Genomic DNA, 18,389 nt, shown 5'->3' with positions numbered 1-18,389 from the left:
ACTGATCCAATCGTATTGCCAGGGCTTTGCAAAGTATTTTTGTATCGTATCCCATCAAGCTTATTGGTCTATATGAGGAACATTCTGTGGAAGGCTTATTAGGTTTGAGGATCAGGGTAATCAACGCAAGTGTCAATGTCGGAGGAAGAGTCTCCTTATTATATGATTCTTTATACATGCCCATCAATGGAGTCAATAATTGTTTTTGAAATGCTTTATGAAATTCTATAGTCAGTCCATCGTGCCCAGGAGCACAATTAGTGTTAATACTTTGAATGGCAGCAGAAATTTCTTCTTCTGTCAGATGGTTATCTAAGTTTTGCTTTGCCTCCTCTGATAGCACTGGAAATACAAGTGAATCAAGAAATGCATCCCTCTCAAATGAAGTCTGTTGTATCTCAGATTTATACAATTGTTCATAGAAATCCCTGAAAGTACTATTAATTTCTTGAGGGTCAACAGTCAAAGCTATTGGATGTCCTTATGCTATTAATTGCCTGTTCTGTTTGTAATTTCCTAATCCTCCAAGCCAAAAGTTTACCCGCTTTTTCACCTTGCTCGTAATAACGCTGGTTAAACCATAATACACTTTTTGCCGCTTATCTGTAGATAATTAATATATTTACTTCTTAAAAATAGCAATTCTTTATGTTTAAGTGGATCATCTACCTGATCTAAATCATTTTCTAACTCCTTTATTTGCTTCTCTAAATCACACATCTCTGCTTTTTGTTGTTTAGATTTAAAACTTGTATAACTAATACTTTCTCCTCGAATGTTAGCTTTGAATGGTTCCCATCTTGTACAGGCTCCCGTTTGATCTGTATTAATTTAAAAAAATATATCAATTTGACTTTTTATAAAGGAAACAAAATTCTCATTCTGCAGCCATATAGATTTAAATCGCCAATTGCAGGGGGAGTGACAAAGTTTGTCTATTTGAATACATAGATATTGGTGCATGGTCACTAATCACTATGCTGTCATACCAGCAGTTTTTAACCTTTGACAGAAGATTTTGAGAGACAAAAAAGTTATCAATGTGTGATCGAGATTTCTGGGAGCCTGAATAACATGAAAATTCCATTTTAGAAGGATTAAAATATCTCCAAATTTCAACTAAATTTAAATCAACACTATATTATTTTAAAATTTTCCTTGTTTTCGCTTTATTTGGATCTAAACCTGTAGTACGATCCAACACAGGATTTAATGTGCAATAAAAGTCACCAACAATTATAACTGACCCATGTAAAGCAGAAATTGTGAGAAAAAGTTCTTTAAAAAATTTAAGATTGTCCTCATTTGGACCATATACACATACCAAATTTAATGCGAGAGAGAAAATAGTACCCTGGACTATCACAGACCGCCCTGCTGGATCCTGAATTATATTAGTGATTTGTAATGGTATAGTTTTGTGAATAAGAATTAAAACACCCCATGCGTAATTATTGTATGATGCATATAGTACATTTCCAGGCCACCTATTTCTAACTTTTTTTATTTCTGAATCAGTCAAATGACTCAACTAAAGGAGTACTATTTTAGCATTCAATAATTTAATTCGATTAATAGCCTGTTTGAATTTATTAAGATTTTCAAGACCCCTGACTTTCCAACTTGTAATCTTTAAATCAACAATTTTATGACTTGTACTTCCCATAAGCATACAAAATACAATATTATCAAAACAGTGACTTGGATTAACATAATGTCTGTGCAACTTAAATTAAACAACACAACATGAACCTTTATAAACAAAAATCTATAAAAAATCCCCATCCCTTACTCTAAATAAAACAGATATGGGGACTAACCCCAATTCACTTTAAGGAGGAGTGGTAAAACTATTCAAGCAAACGAAAAACGGAAAGAAACATAAATGGTGGCATCCACCCAACCCGCCAATAAAAAAAATAATACGATAGCAAATCTAGCATACCCAAAGCTGACTACTCTTTTTTTCCCCCTCCACAAAAATAAATAAATGAATAAAATCAAAAGAAAAAATAATGGATCACACTAACTAAAAATGACCAATTTTGACCAAGCACACATTGAGCAATAACTATATAAGAAGATAAACCAAAAACCGGTAGAGGGACACATATATAAAGTCTGACATAAGAGTGTATTATGAATCTCACCATAACGTTCAAGTGATTGTCTGATAAAAGTCCTCAGCTTCTCAAGGCGTGGCAAACAGCTGTATTCTTCCTTCATGTAGGACTCTCAACTTGCAGGGGTAAATCTGGAATCCACGGTAAAGCCCTTTCTCCACAAACTTCTTTCTCACCACGTTGAACTTGTTGCGTTGGCGCATGGTTTCGAACGACAAATCTGGTGCAAATGTGAGCTTGTTTTCTTCATGGGTAATGTTGAGCTGCCTAGCGGTGCGTAGAACAAATTCTCTGTCTTGAAATCGAAATCGAATGATCACAGCTCTACTTTGCCCTGGTTTTGGCCGCGCCAGAGTCCGGTGTACACGCTCAAGAGTGAAGCTCCTGTCACCGCCTCGTTCCAACCATGTTGGTAACTCGTGCTCCACAAACTCCAACAAGGACTGATTCATTTCAGCATTTTCACGTAGGCCAAACAGACGAAGGTTTTTGCGGCGCCCCCGGTTTTCTAAATCATCTGCCTTGGTTTCCAAAAGAGTGATACGTTTAGCAGCAGTAGCTAGCTCCACTTTAGCCACCTCTAAATCATCTTCCAGGGATGATATACGCTCCTCGGCTTCAGTTACACACGTTGTGTTGGAGGCTACGTTGTTCCTGACCTCAACCATGCTTTGCTCCAAAGCATGGATAGAGTTGTTCATGTCTGTCATATGGCAGTTCGTGGTGTCCAACTTGGAAACAAAATCCGAACGGAGGGTTTTTAGCTCCGTGACCACAGCCGCCATGTCTGCCACGCTTTCACAGGCCTCCTCGTGCTCTTCTCTGTGCTGCTGATTAGATTTTGTCTTTTGCGTGCCATGAGTCCGGCCAGAGCTTTTACCACTGGTCGTTGATGTGTTCTCAGAGATTTTTCAAAGTCACTCTTACAGTTTAATTCGGGTAGTTAAATGTTTTTATGCGGAGCCTCAATATTATGCTGCCATCTTGTTTCGCTGCTCGACCAAAAAAGAAAAGAAAGAAAGAATCTAATGTAAACTTTCTGTCATCTTTTGAGCAGCTTCCTGAACTGCCTTATAACAACGTCATTGAAATTTTGCAGTGCTTTGTAACATTCTGCTTTGTTAGGGTGATGGAGTTATACAAAATTATGAATGTTGTTCCATTTAGCGCAGATAGCTTTTATATCGGCACTTGAGACATCCTTCCTGCCTTCCGCCTCATCAAACGACATCTCCTCCCTTCCTCACCAACACTATCCCCAGCTAACTGCTGCTCGTTTACAAAAATAAGAAGCAACTTTTTGATTTCCTCCAAGATCTGTGGCCTCCACTTGGTCAACACGGTTGCTCCTTTAGCAACATCACTTGCTTTGAGAGCATCCTTGTGTTTCAGAATGGTGCTGATCGTTGATTTTGCTATGCCATACTTCTTCGATAGCTAAGAAACACCCACACCAGATTCGTATTCGGCTATCAAATCCTTCATGAAGTCAACAGTTTTACCCACTGCTTTCTTTTTTTTTCAGCAGCAGCAGTTCCACTTGCCTTCTTTGGAGCCATGATCGGGGGTTAATGTTGCTCAATTGGAAGAAAAAAGTCACTACCGGGACAGATCCGCGTGCAGAGGAGTGTGTGGGTCAACTGGTTAGGGTTACATCATTTCCATTTTTTTCGGTGTTGCGTTTGAAAGCACAATAACAAATCGTTGTGGGTCAGCTGGTCGGGGCGTTCGACTACCGCTTTTTGTTCGAAAACCAAACCAAAAAAATCTCAAAATTTTCATTCGAAAACCGATTTCTACGAAAACAGAGACATTCGAAAACCAAGGTACCTCTGTACATAGATATTGAAAGTCGTTGCGTATTTTGTGTAGTTTTGACCAATGTTCCCTCTAAGCTATGTGACTGCGCAATTGTCGCACACTCTCAACGCACATGAAAACCGATCCAGCGCAGTGAACCACAGCCTGTCGTCTTGTTTTTCTTTCTTTTTTTTTTTTTTTTTAACACGGAAGCACATGGTCTCTAACGAGCTGCTGGTCAGCCTGCTTCTACTTCCTAGTTTACCTGACATTGCCCCCCTCCACTATTAAAGGGCTACACTCATAGTTACAAACAGAACACACACCCACAACTTTATATCTGTGGGCATAACTGGTGGACCTCACCTGTACCTTTATATCTGTGGGAATGACTGACCACACCCGTACATTTTTCAAACGTGAGTGACTGTAGTGTACCTAATGTTATGGCCGATGAATGTGACTAGACCGGATTACGGTTGACAAAAAAATGGCAGTTTGTGTGTGTGAGGTGCATCTTATTAAATATATTCCCTCTTACATTGTGGTCTGAGGGTGGTGACTTCCAATGGCCTGGAATAACCTAAATGGGGAAGGCCCCAAATAAGTAATTATTCAATTTTACTGTTCCGCAATTACCTCAAAATGATCTCATTTAATGAGTCCGTAAGAATTTATAATCATGTTTCCCTCCCACTACTTTTTCCCTTTGTGGCGTTACAATACATAAACATGCATTTCTCCATATGACTTTTCCCTCGGGGGTCCTCTCTTCAAGCATATTGTACAGTTATGATTATGATTATTATTATCGCTTTTCATGTGCTATGAAAATGTGATCAAGGAAAAATGAATAGTTATCGCTGCATTTTTCTCAAGACAAAATATGCACCAGTATTTTTTTTGTGTATGTTTATAGACTGGGCGCTTGCATACCTTTTGATGGGGGGCTCAGCAACCAGTTTTCACGAATGACCAACGGCTGGCTGCTTGTTTTGTTGGACCTGAAAATCAAAATGCAAGTGGGCAGTGGCGCAAGGTTGCAAATGTAAATGCCACTCAAATAAGATTTGGTATCACATGCACTTTTATGACAAAAATTCCATTGTTGGGAATAAAATGAGATCCCACCCGTCGGCACCAACCCAAACCACAAGATTATATGGAGTATATCCACCAAAAAGCATTTTAAAATATTTTTACATTTTACACTTTTGCTTTTTATGAGGTCTTAGTTTTAATAGTTTTTGTTGATACACACAACCCCAATTTATCTCAGTTATTGTTCAAAAATGTCTACATTTGTGGTAGTGAGTACTTCTTTGGTGAGATAATCAGGTGTGTCATATCCAGATTAGGTTAGATTAGACAGAATGATTACAGCACATCATTCCCCTAGGCTGGCCACAATAAAAGGCCAAAAGAACAGACGGCTTGCATTTAGCCCTTCAATTGGGATAGTTTACAACAAATCGTATAATGGCCTGTCATTTTTGGCAGCACCAACCACTTTTTTGGGTTTGTTTCCAATACATAACACTGATTTCGTAGAAAAGACCGGAGACGAACCATGCGTCACTGGAGATTAGTTAGCAGTACTGTTCTTTAGCCCTAATGACCCACCAGACTGATGAGCGCGGCTGCGACGCCTGGCCACTTATGAGCACGCTCATAAATCAGACACACATTCTGAATTATTCAGCACATCTCTGCCCTAAGGAGACAGGGATGGGGCGGGGATGGCGAGAAAAGGTGGGAGAGGTGACGGGCTGGTATTGAGTGAGGGGAAAAGATGAGGGAATCAAGAGAGAGGTGAAAATCCAAGTGAAGGCGTGTACACACATTTGTATAATCCCAACAATATCCCAACAACATGATGCTGCCCAATTATTTTATGGTGTGAGATGTGTAAAAGTGATTTTTCTTCCATTTCCCAATCTGCATGAAAACCTGTTGAGGGCCGACAATCCTAAATGTTAAATCTATTCACTACATTAGATTTCAAATCCTTATATGAGCAGTCAACACAGATTTTGCTGACCCACGGATGTGATTATGACATGAAATAAACAATCGCCAAGAAACTTGAAGCTTGTGCTGTTGCCATTCATAAACAGAGTAGCCTAACATTCAGCCTAGTTTCTTCTCTTTCTTCTACAGCTCCCCTTTCCTGACATACTGTACATCTAGAGCTCCATTTTAGTAGACCGCACGACTGTGGTTGGCTGTAAAAACTTACATATCTTGAGTTTTGGGCAAGCGCGAGGCTAACTGCATGTGTTTGCCAATTTGCCAGTGCAGTTTGCACTGAACTGGACGTAGCAGCACTTGAAGATGAGCTGGGCAAAGTGAGAATTTGGTGTCAGAAAGTCAGTCTAAACTTATGGGTGTTGATACCGTGTCTACGTTTTGGCACTGGTAGGCTAATTCGATTTGGGTGAATTTGATTGGGCCACATGTAGGCAGACAGACCTGTATCATCATATCATATCATGTTGTATTTTTTTCTAATCATCCCATGCAGTGGCATGAGAAAGATTGTTGGAGGGGATATACTGTAGATACACGAGGTCCGCCGACATATTTAAGTTTTCAACAGTTTTTACCATCTCATTCTGTGTTTAATAAGGGTACTCGCTAATGTTGAATATTACCACAGCAGACAATAGCAGTAAAAACTTGACAGGTCGCTGCGATTACGCAGTCTCTTCCACATATTGGGAAGTTTCAATGCGAGACTCTTGCATGACATTTATAGGGGATGAGAGGACCCCCTTAGATTGGGCAGGATTAAATACATTAGAGCAGCAAAAAAAAAACTAGTGGTTTCATACATTTAAAAAAAATCAGATGTTCAAATTGTTTTAAATAGTGAAGACTTTGAAACGTCTCCTTTTCAATGTTCTCTTCTCTGTCTGTTCAGCCAAAACATGAGTCAAAGATGCAATTAAAATGTACGTTTCACTCTTATGGGCCACAATATTAAAGGGGCACAATTTAATGAATTGCTGAACTTTAATTATTGTGCTGCCGTATTTTCATTGTAGGGACAGAAATTGACTTGTATGTAATCAATTTTCCAGGCGTACCTAATGTCAATATTGGTTGGATGTTATTTTACAAAGGCAAGGAAAAGACCCCCTTAAAACACACATGCACACATGTATTCCCCCCGCCAACCCTTTCTGGTATATGGCTATCCCTTTTTCAGCCATGGTTTCTATAGTGATTTTTTTTTTTTTTTTTTAATATACTGCTGTCTTATTTTTCCCCTTTTCCTTCCTCATTTTTCTATCTTCTTTGTTTTCCTTTGTTTTCGGTGGCTGGAACCATTGTTTTGGCTGGAGGAGTGGAGGTGTATGGGCCATTGTGGGATTGGTTGTGTGTAGGAAGTTGTGCGTGGATTCTAACATTGCCTCTTCACATCCCTCATCATCTCATTTCTTTATTTTCTGTTTCGTGACCTGTTCCCAGCACCTGTCCTCACTTCTCACTCCTTTTTTATTATTTCTGTTTGTCTTCGTCATTATGTGTGTTCTGTGAGACACAACCTAATTGGGAGGGGGAAGCGAGGAGTACACAGTAGTGGGCTGTGCAATGTGAGGAAGCAAAAGTCAGTTAAGAAGAGAAAATCCTATCTGGGGACAGATTTAGCCACCAGCTTTGGCCTCACAAAAGCTGAAATGAACTGAAGTGAGGAGAGTCCAAAGCGATGAGATGGAACTTAATTGTTCCCTTGGGAAAGATTTGACGTGCTGGCAGTTCAATTAACTTAATAGCACAGAAATGCTGGGGGGGCGGGGGTGGGGTGGGGTGGGGGGTGGGGTTGTGGGTAATGGTGGAAGCCCGAAAATAAAAGGATATTATTTTTTTAAAGAAAATCTTCTTAATTTCATGTTCGGATCACAGCAGTTGGTTCTGCATATTGGGCAGTTTCAAATAATCACAGAGTAGTTTGTGTGTGGTGGTTTTATTCCATTCTCTCCTTCCACTTTAATAGTACATGCCAAAAAATGGGTAAAAATCGTGCTGGGCCCTGGATGGGGCACATGGATCCCCCCCCCCCCCCACATCCCATGATTTTCTCTCGTTTAGCAAAGCTGCAGATTCAGAAATAGAAGACAATTTAAATCAATCAAGGTGAAGGACTCATTTTACTGAGCTCTCACATCTGTTTCTGCAAGTGACATCTGTCTCTTCAAGCAAGGCAAAAATACCTGATTACCAACTAGTTGGCATGAAGCTATGATTGTGGAGTAGTAAAATCAACAGTTCAACTAGTCAAGTAGTCCGTATAAACCCTATGACAGTGAGTCCTAATCAGGGCACTGTGGCACGAGAGTGCTGTGAGAGATCATTCAGGAGTAATTCAGAAAATTATCCTGTTTCACATGCTCTACTTTGCTATTAGATGGCAAAAGGTACAATAAACCCGAGTATCCATCTGTTGCCATTCATACAACAGAATAAGTCATAACTTCCTGGGAATATATTAGCCTTGTGTTAATTTAAACAGCCACACATTTCACATTGAATAAGCCAGTTTGTGAGCAAATTGAGACAAGTTAATTGGAAACTGTAAATTGCCCCTAGGTGTGATTGTGATTGTGAGTGTGATTGGCTGGCAACGATTTCAGTGTGCACCCCAACTCCTGCCCAATGACAGCTGGGATCATTCCCGCGCCCCTTGTGAGGATGTGCGGCTCAGAAAAAGGATGGACGGATGTATCCACTAATATGTATGCCTTGGATCAATAAAAGTTGCGAAACAATACCCTAGGGTATAGTAATTGGCACATTGATGAGGAATTCTGCCCACTGATGATGATTTTATGAATCATATCATGAAGAAATTCAGAGACAGTTGAGGACACTACTTGGTTGCAAATCCTCAGTAATAATTGTTAGTTTCTTATTTATTATAAATTGTGTGTCCTTCTGTCATTGCATACATTTTAAAACTACTACGACAGTACTATTTTCAGAACGAATGAATGAATATTCTGTGATATGTGTTCAAAGGAACATTTCATGGATTACAGTCCATTCATAGATTACACTTTTACTTTCACCACAGTTAAACATATATTGTGCAATTTAGGTCATATCAAGTAAAAAAATATAAGAACAAAAACAGGAAAAACATGTGAGTGATCCGAGAAGTAAAGAAGACCAAAAAGTTGAATGTAGATGAAAAGAGAATGTTGCACAAAACAGAAACATCGAAAGAGTGAGATCACGCTGTTTGTGTGTGTGGGCTAAAGTCGACTCTAACTTTAGCTGCACACACAATTCTCTCACATTATAATGAACAAATAATCCACAATAACATCACATAATAACCACAATGACTTCCAAATGGAATCTTGCACTCCCGTAATTGCTGTGTGCGTGCCTGTGTTCAGCACTGCAAGTGTGCGCTCACAGGAACAACAAGATCAATCTTCTAGCATGCCTGACATTTCTTCTCGTTACAATATTTATTCCAGCACGGGTTCTGCTCGACTGACAGCTGAATGACGCGACAGAACCTTCTGCCCATCAAACAACGCATGCATGCATGTGGACACAGACACTCACACGCCCAATTAGACACACAGTAGGAAGCATGATTTAGTCTTCATGAAGCTTCTGATCAAAGCCTCATGATTGTCTTACTTGACACATGCAAAGACAAAGGGGGGAAGAGTTCTTCGAAGATGATGGCTGATGTGGAAAACGAATACCCATCTACCTTGAAGTAATGCTACTTGCATGTTGGTGTAGGCATGTTTGTGTGTGTGTGTGTGTGTGTGCGTGTGTGTGTGTATGTGTGTGTTGTGCAGGCGGCCAATCAGCGGCAGCAAGTGCAGGCCTTTAACCCCCTCAGAGCCCTGAGTCAGCAACATCCCTGTCAATGAGGCCAAGGAATATTAAAGTATGTATGTGTGTGGGTGGATGCTGTGTGCACGATTGCGGAGACGGTGTGCTGGGTTGGGGGTCGAGGGGGGGGCACTGGTTTAATGAAATATTTATGGTTGTCATGCAAATGAAGCATTAATGAAGTCATGTTGAGGAGAACTGCTTTTGAAATGTGTTTTTTTAGTATTGTACAGCGATGTGTCAGAGTCAATACTTGTTTGAAGTCTGGCACTTGTAAGGGATTCCATTGGTTTTGTTGTGTTAGCGGTTGCACAGCTCATTATTTGTTTCGCTTCCTTCCGGCTCCCACTGGCGCACTCGCTCACACACGTTCTGGAAGCTGCAGCAGACATGGCTGCCTCTGTTTTGGCGTAGGTGATGTTTCCTGAGAGATGAAACAATTTTTTTCTGCAGTGGTATTCCAGGTACATTACAACAGGATCCATCTTAGATTGTTGATCTCCATCTGGATCTGGATCACTTTTGAACATTACGTCCTTACAAAAGGCGCCGGCGTAACTTGGTGCACAAAATATATGATGTATTGAAATCAACTTGACAGGAAAGAGTGTACCAAAACCCCTTCACCAGGATTCATTGCATTGCCATTCATTTTAATGAGGATCTATGGTTTGAGATACACATGGTTTTAGATCAGAGCATAGTTGTGGAATAAATTAAACTCATATCTCAGGGCATCGCTGTCCAGAGCTTTTATTGGCAGCACGGCGGTGCAACTGGTTCAAACGTTGGCCTCACAGTTCTGAGGTCCGGGGTCCAAATCCCAGCCCCACCTGTGTTGAGTTTGTTCTCCCCATCCCTGTGTGGGTTTTCTCCGGGCACATGCATGAATTGGACACTCTAAATTGCCCATAGGTGTGATTGTGAGTGCGACTATTGTCTGTTTCTATGTGCCCTGCCATTGGCTGGCAACCAGTTCAGGTGGCACCCCGCCTCCTGCCCGATCATAGTTGCGATAGGCTCCAATACTCCTCACAACTACATAATGTGTTTTGATGGATTGTCTGTGAAAGGCTAGCCCCCAGCAGATTCTGACACAAACATACTGTCACACTGCAAAACTAGCCTCGCCAATTCTATGTGGATGAGGTATCACAGTATGTATTCACTTCATTTCTTTTATTTCTCTGAGTCCTGTGTGCGTGCCTTGAGGGTGGACAGAGGAGTGTGTGCCTTGGTTTAACTCCCTGCCTCCCTTGTGTAATGACGGAGGGGGGAGGGTGTCTACGAGGTGGTTTTCCTTGCTAAGTACACCTGAGGGAACTCTTCTCTGCGTAGCCTCACTTTATCATAGCTGACATGCAACTATATGTGTTGGATGAGAGGGAGGCAAGTGTATCAGTAGCAAATGGCCTTTCTTGACCCCAAGCACACCCCCTGGGTTAGTGCACTACGGTACTGCTGACACACAGTCATCTATCACACTTAAACGCAAACACCCATACAATACACACATGTAAACTTACTAGCCCCGTGCAGCTGTGAAAGGGAAACATATCAGGGGTTGTAAAAACTTGTAGCAAACTTTTAAACCTTCACACGCATCCACCTAGCCATCTTTATATTGGAAATGTTCAAACTTGATACAGACTGATAAAACATAGAACTTGTCCATTTTTGCAGTATCTATTACAAGAATTTGGGTTTCATCCAACCCTTGAATTTTCTATACCACTTAGCCTCACTATGGTTGTGGAAAACTTGGAGCCAATTCCAGATGACTTTGGGCGAGATACAACCCACACACTATTTGCCAGCGAACCGGAGGGCACATATAAAGAAACAACCAGTCATACACGTAAGGACAAATTTAGTCTTCAAGTCAAGTCACATCTTTTTAGAATGTGGGAGGAAGCCATAGTACCTATGCAGTACCTCTAAAGAAAATCCACAGAAGCATGTGGAGAACATGGCTCATGGCCATGCTACCCTGAGAACGCCCGATCTCGTCAGATCTCGGAAGCTAAGCGGGTTTGGCCCTGGTTAGTACTTGGATGGGAGACTGCCTGGGAATACCAGGTGCTGTAAGCTTTTCTCCCCAGCTGAATGCAAAGGGGTTGTGTCAGGAAGGGCATCCGGTCTAAAACTGTGCCAAACATATATGTGTTCATGTAAGATGACATGCTGTGGCGACCCCTAACCGAACAAGCCAAAAGAAAAAGAAGAAGAAGATGTGGAGAACATGCAAGTCCCACATAGGAAGCAAAACATCATCACCATCATGCAAACAAGCAATTTAATTATCCAATTAGTCCAAATAATCAACGTTGATATGTAGCACATCAAAATATTGCAGTATTCAGCCAGAAATATTCTATGCCCCTTACCCTAAGAAAAGTCTTTGCAATGTACAAATTGTGGAGCTGACTATTGTACTTCTGCCCAGGAAGTTTTATTGTTCGGAACATTACATAATTCTCCGGCCGTTAATTTATTTGTAGGCCATTACACAAACAACCAACTGACATCTGATCTTATATAATAATATTTTAACACGTATTTAGCTCTTCTGCACTGCATATATCATGGGTTTTCTCTTTGAACTCCACTATAAACATCAGTTTTGCAGCCGCTGTGTGTTGTGGTCAACAATAATCTGTCATAGCAAATGTAATTATTCAAGCCTGTCCCTATGATTTTATGTAAATGTAATTATCTATATAAAACGTATGACAAACACAATGCGGTGAAGTAGTAGTGACTAACACCCGCAAAAGGAGGCTTTAAGTGTATTGTAATGTGCTGCTGTGAGCCCGTCACTGCTCAGTGTAAACAATACCGTACTGAAAAAAGTTCTTGTTTTTAATGAAGGTTCCACCATTCCCTTTTGACCATCTTTTGTCTTTTGAACGCTGTCATCTCTGCAGTGGCAGACACCTAGACAAACCTCAAAACCAATGGCCATCATGTGTATTCATATTTGGGTCTACTGGCGCATGCATTTCAATCCTGCTGGAGACCCCCGTATGATCTGGGAAAGAATGATTGTTGTCTATAATCCGAGACATCGTGTGGCTTCTGGCCACGGTGCAAGAATAACAAGTCATTTTCTGCGTTTCCTTGGCCGGGGGAAAGAACAAGAGCTGAGTGTATCTAATCGGCTGTTTCAGCTTCTTTTTCACGGCCTGGACTAAATGGTTTAACATTCCCCATACCGTTGCTATCATAAGATTGCTGTCATGGTAGTTGCTGTGGTTTCATAATCAAAAAGTAACAGCGATCAAATGCATGTGCCTTTACTGACTCCCGCCCCGTTTTCGAAACTTAGATGTGGAATAATAACTTCGTAATTTAGGCTGCACCATTGAGTGGCATAAGGTGATATAAGGCTGTAAAAATTGGATCTGGATAATAATTTTTTTTAGATAGTGTGTTCACCGTTCGTGGACCTGCATATTTGTGGATTCTGGTCTCCAATTTTTTGAATTTACCGTAATTTCACATATTTTCACTATCGTAAATGTCTTAAAATCTCTTCTAAATAGACAAGGCGTCACATTAGTCATGGCACCTTACGATACTGTGCACGTTATGTGCACACTGAGTTCCAACATTTGCAAATGTTGTGTGACTTGCCTAACAAAGTACACTTAAACACACTTGTTACACTGCAAGTGTTTTAGTGTGTTTGTAAGTTACCATATGGTGGCGCTCACGAGCATGCTAGTTGGCACTAAGGACCTCCGTAATGACGGAAAGCATGCTAGGAGCATGTAAATAGCGTTTAAAGTGCATTGTTTGTGTCAATTATTTCATGAGTCATTCTTTTATTTCATTTTTTAATTATTTGCTAGTTATGGTATTCTGTTTGGTGTGGTGTGATCATTTTAGTTTGGATGTGACACTGTGTGTATGACATCGTCAGTAATGACCTGCTTGCACAGGCACTGTGTAGGGCAATGTAAGCTTCTTCTACTTACAGATTTGAAGTGCACTACCATTTACTACTTTGTGAGTCCCATCATATGGTAGTTTACACACACGCTAAAATGTGCTGGCATGCATGCTGACTGTGTAACCAGTCTGTATTAACACTAGTGTCTGCACTTTTGCTTTAAATTAGTTGGGATAGGATATAGCTCACGTAATGGATGGATGGATGGATGGATGGATGGTGTGTGTGTGTGTGTGTGTGTGTGTGAGCCCCTAAAGGGACATTGAAAGTTGCCGGAGTTGCCTCCAGGCACTCCAGTTTCGTCCCACATCCCCAAAACATGCAACTTGAATTATCCACTCTAAATTGCCCCTCAGTGTGATTGTGTATGTGGTTGTTTGTGTCTATGTGCCATGCGATTAGCTGGCAACTAGTTCAGGGTGTACCCCGCCTTATGTCTGTTGACAGCCGGGATAGGCTCCAGCACTACCACTTGTGAGGATAAGCAGCTAAGAAAGTGGTTGGATGGATGGATGGATATATATATATATATATATATATATATATATATATGTGTGTATATATATATATATATATATATATTATATATATATATATATATATATATATATATATATATATATATATCAAGTAATTTAAAGCAGAAGTGCAGACTGGAATTTGAACTAGTCAGCAGCCAGTCACAAGGCACAGATTGAGACAGACAGCCATTCGTCAATCTCATTGATTGAAGCCACTCTGTTTTTGCATACAAAAAAAAATCCATCCATCCATTTTCTTAGTCGCTTATCCTCACAAGGGTCTGGAGTCTATCGCAGCTGTCAATGGGCAGGAGGCAGGGTACACCCTGAACTGGTTGCTAGCCAATCACAGGGCAGAAGGTGACAAACAACAGTCGCACTCGCAATCACACCGAGGGGCATTTTAGACTAACAACTAATGTTGCATGTTTTTGGGATGTGGGAGAAAACCGAAGTGCCTGGTGAAAACCCACGCAGGTGGGGCCGGGATTGAACCCTGGTCCTCAGAACTGTGAAGCCAACTCTTTCCAGCTGCCCCATCGTGCCGCCCACAAACACAAATCACTTATTGTTTTATTTTTATTTAACCTTTTATGAGGCTGTCGGAGTTTCGATCAATGTGGAGCTGTTCCTGCTTATTTTATCTTGTAATACCACTCTTTAACTTCAGATGTGACAATGATTCACTGTACCACTTTGTTGTGGCTTTCCTTTGTTTCTAATCTCCCGTCACCAAGTATTCCATGACTAAAATAAGTGAATGGAACTCCACTGCAAAGGTGTGAGGTTGTTGCTTGACTAAAGGAGGAGTTTTTAAACCTGTGTGGACAAAGTTTTTCCACGTGTTAGCAAGTTCTCCCACTTCATGTGGTACTCAGGTTCTCCAGATTCTTTCCAAAATACAAGATGTACAGTACTGTATATAACTTTATCTGAATTTTGGTTTGTCCATAGGTATGAATGCCAACTTGATGTCTGACACTCTGACATCTTCTGTATGTGCTGTTTATTTACTGTAGCTGCCAGGCCCAATTTCTACATTTTGGCCTTTGGGCTTGCTACACCTCCCTTACTAATTACAGATGAGCGAGATTACACTTTGTTCGCAAAAACACTAGCCCAATAAAAAAAATTATATTATAATTATTATTATCTCACATAATCAATAGCCACGGAATAGCCTTTGGTGGCACAAACAAATCATGTTTGAATGCTTGCAGTCCCTCCAAAAGTGGGAAAAAAACCCCTTTGTTTAATCAAAGGTGTGTGCGTGTGATATTGTGGGCCTGTGTTGCAATGTCTTGGCTGTGGCTGCATCCTACACCTTGACACACTTCCTGGTTGGCAAGCAGCAGGGATGCTGTGCTTTGTCAGAGGGCAGCTCTGTCTCGGAGCTCTGTTTCTATTCAAAGTAAAGCATGCGCAACTGTGTGTTCTTTTTGTTTTCTTTTGGAGGTCTCCGCTGTCTCCAGTCTTCTTGCTCCGCTGTGACCGTCCTTTAATAACAATCTGCCAATAATCTCACCCACCCCTCCCCCAATGCAATTACTCTTGCGTCTCAATTTCTGCGCAACCCGTCTGCTTCAATTCACCAGTGACCACTCTTTTTCTCTGCAGTTTCCCGAGTGCACAGTGTAGGCATTTACTAATCAATTTCCTCCTTAGTAATCCCATCTCTTAACTCCCATCTTTTCCCATCCTCTGTTTTCCACCTTCCCATTATTTAGATGTGCCTCATTTTACATTTTCGACAAAATGCCAGCAGCCTCTTATGTCACCAGACTTAATAAAAATGGCTATTCTCCCCTGCGCCTTCCCAACCCACCTCATGCATTTGCTCTCCCCCTATTACTTTCATTATCTCCATTATGTCAGTCTTATCAGGTAATTTGTTCCCGTCTAAACTCTGCACCCTTCTTCTCTCATTGCTCTCAGGCCTTCTCCTTTGCTTGTGTCTTTTCTGGGAAGTGTGTGTTAAAAGGAAGGCATCGTGTTAAGTTAACGTATTAGCACGGTTACAGAGAGAGGGTGAACAATACGGGGAATGGAGATGAAATGGAGGAAGATTATAAGAGACTGACAAAGCAAACACAAATAGAGTAATGGTTTATTCTAAAACGCTAGTTTTATACCTTACTTCTGGCGTTTTGAACCGTAGCAGACTTCAGACATACCGTACTAAGAAACGTCTCACGGTAATTTCAATGTACAATATGTTGTGCAAAAAGAAGATGGGCTCTCTTGGGAAAAGGTGGGTAAAGCCAGGAAATGACCCTTTGTGCTGTTGAAGGTACAGATTGGAGCTTCTGTAGATGTTTAATTTCAAAAGCCCATGAGAATAAAATTCAATTTCATGGGAAGTGCTACCCTGTCAGTTTTGCAGCTTTGGCTGAATGCAAGAAGAGGACTTGACAGTTCGTTACGTCTGTAAATTTTCACATAATCATTTAACACCAATAAGCCTATTCCAATTGGTCACTGATGGTGTAGTGGTACACACTCCTGACTTTAGTGCGGAAACTGTGGGATCGATTCCTGCTCAGTGATAGTGTTGATATCTGCCCTGTGATTGGCTGGCGACCAGTTCAGGGTGTAGTCTGCCTTTTACATGAGGCTATCTGGGATAGGCTTCTGCTCGTCCGTGACCCTTGTGTAATGGATGGATGAATGAATAGATGGAGCCCATTTGATTAGAAGTAATGTATGCCATTGCAGTGAGAGAAAATGCAAAAATGGTCTCTAGTGGCAAACAGACCTGCTTCCATTTTTGTCCTCATCATGGTGCAGCTCATCTTATCAAGAATAAATATCTCAAAATTCTTTATTGGGAACTATAGTCGTGCACACACACACACACACACACATACACATGGACTCACGCACGCACGCATACACACACACACCGTTTGAATTTCTTCCCACTATCATCTTTATCTTCAAAACACATACATTTGTCTATTAAAACAGCAAAGATTGTGCTAGGCTCTTTGTTAATCAGAATAGCAACATTTTTAATGTGGTTTTCATTGGAAAATCTCTCTGTCCCACCATTTATCATGGATCTTAACCTGCTACATGATCCCTCTCCACCTCACTTGCTCCTTTCCCCGCTTCCTCTCCCGCCTTCCTCCAACTTTTTTGCATTTTCATTGCCCATATTGCAGTGATTTGCACCATCTCTCCACATCAAAGTGGAAGCGCTGAATTCAGTCGCATTCAAATTCCTGAGGGGGTCAATTGAATCATGTCCACTTTTTGCTTTCATCTTCTGAACCTCTCACCTCTTTCCCATTCTTTCTCTGTCTATTTGAATCTGTCGCTCTGCTATTTGTCATGGAATTTACATTTGTGTACCTCTGTCAGCAATGATTTATGTTTTTGCTCATCTATTTTTCCCACTTGGCTCTAACTCTGGTGCTCTCCCTTCACCAGTCCATCAGCTGAGTAAACAAGTGGTCTTAATCTAGATTTCTTGACGTCAACAAGCTGGTCCACAACCTCTGTCATCAGTATTTGAGGCCATAGGTCCTCATCTCCCCCAGCCCCCAGAGACCTCTTAGATGAGACAAGACTTCTGGCCTGAAGGGAACGGATCCTGCCCATGACGAAACTAAACAGACAGCTTTAAAACGCAGCTACTGCTATGTTGGCGCCAATGCAATATTGACTTCTGCTTCAACACAGATAGCTGAACATGGAGAGGAAAGAAACCACAACAGCAGATGTGACAGTCAGTGGATTTCATCCTTAGGGCTTTGTAACTATAAATCACTGATCCTGCATGATTTAATGCATGAGGAGATTCTGGTTGCTTTTCGTAACTCTGTCAAGAATCCAGAGAGAAGTGACTTGTTCATATGGGTCTCTGAATATCTATCGAGATCTGATGAAAGTCTTGTGACTTGTAATTTGGACACGAGGCCTAGGCATTAACTAAGCTAAATCTCAATCCAATCCTGATGTTGATGATGCGATGCAATGATGTTGAAATATATCAAATAAAGGTCTAAAAACTATTTAAGTGTGCAACATTTGTTATGTTATAAGATACAAAAATTATTTTTAGTTTTTAGTATTTTGAAACTGTGATATGTTATGACTTCAATTGACTTTTTGTGTCAAATCATT

At 40.9% G+C, this 18,389-nt stretch overlaps 1 protein-coding gene and 1 pseudogene across 1 annotated transcript in view; both read left to right on the top strand.

The window, feature by feature from the left end:
- LOC133495774 (voltage-dependent T-type calcium channel subunit alpha-1G-like) overlaps positions 1-18,094 on the top strand; it is a 41,987-nt gene extending 23,893 nt beyond the window's left edge. Inside the window, exon 3 of the mRNA XM_061810728.1 lies at positions 17,694-18,094. Coding sequence (XP_061666712.1) covers positions 17,694-17,705 — 12 coding nt within the window. The 3' untranslated portion in view covers positions 17,706-18,094. The remainder of the gene's footprint in view (positions 1-17,693) is intronic.
- LOC133496118 (5S ribosomal RNA) lies at positions 11,758-11,876 on the top strand (annotated as a pseudogene).
- Positions 18,095-18,389: the final 295 nt, after the last annotated feature.

This window comes from Syngnathoides biaculeatus, chromosome 22, assembly GCF_019802595.1.
Source record: "Syngnathoides biaculeatus isolate LvHL_M chromosome 22, ASM1980259v1, whole genome shotgun sequence".
Taxonomy (NCBI): Eukaryota; Metazoa; Chordata; class Actinopteri; order Syngnathiformes; family Syngnathidae; genus Syngnathoides; species Syngnathoides biaculeatus.
The sequence above is the reverse complement of the archived record's forward strand: the minus strand, read 5'-3'. Positions and strand labels throughout refer to the sequence as shown.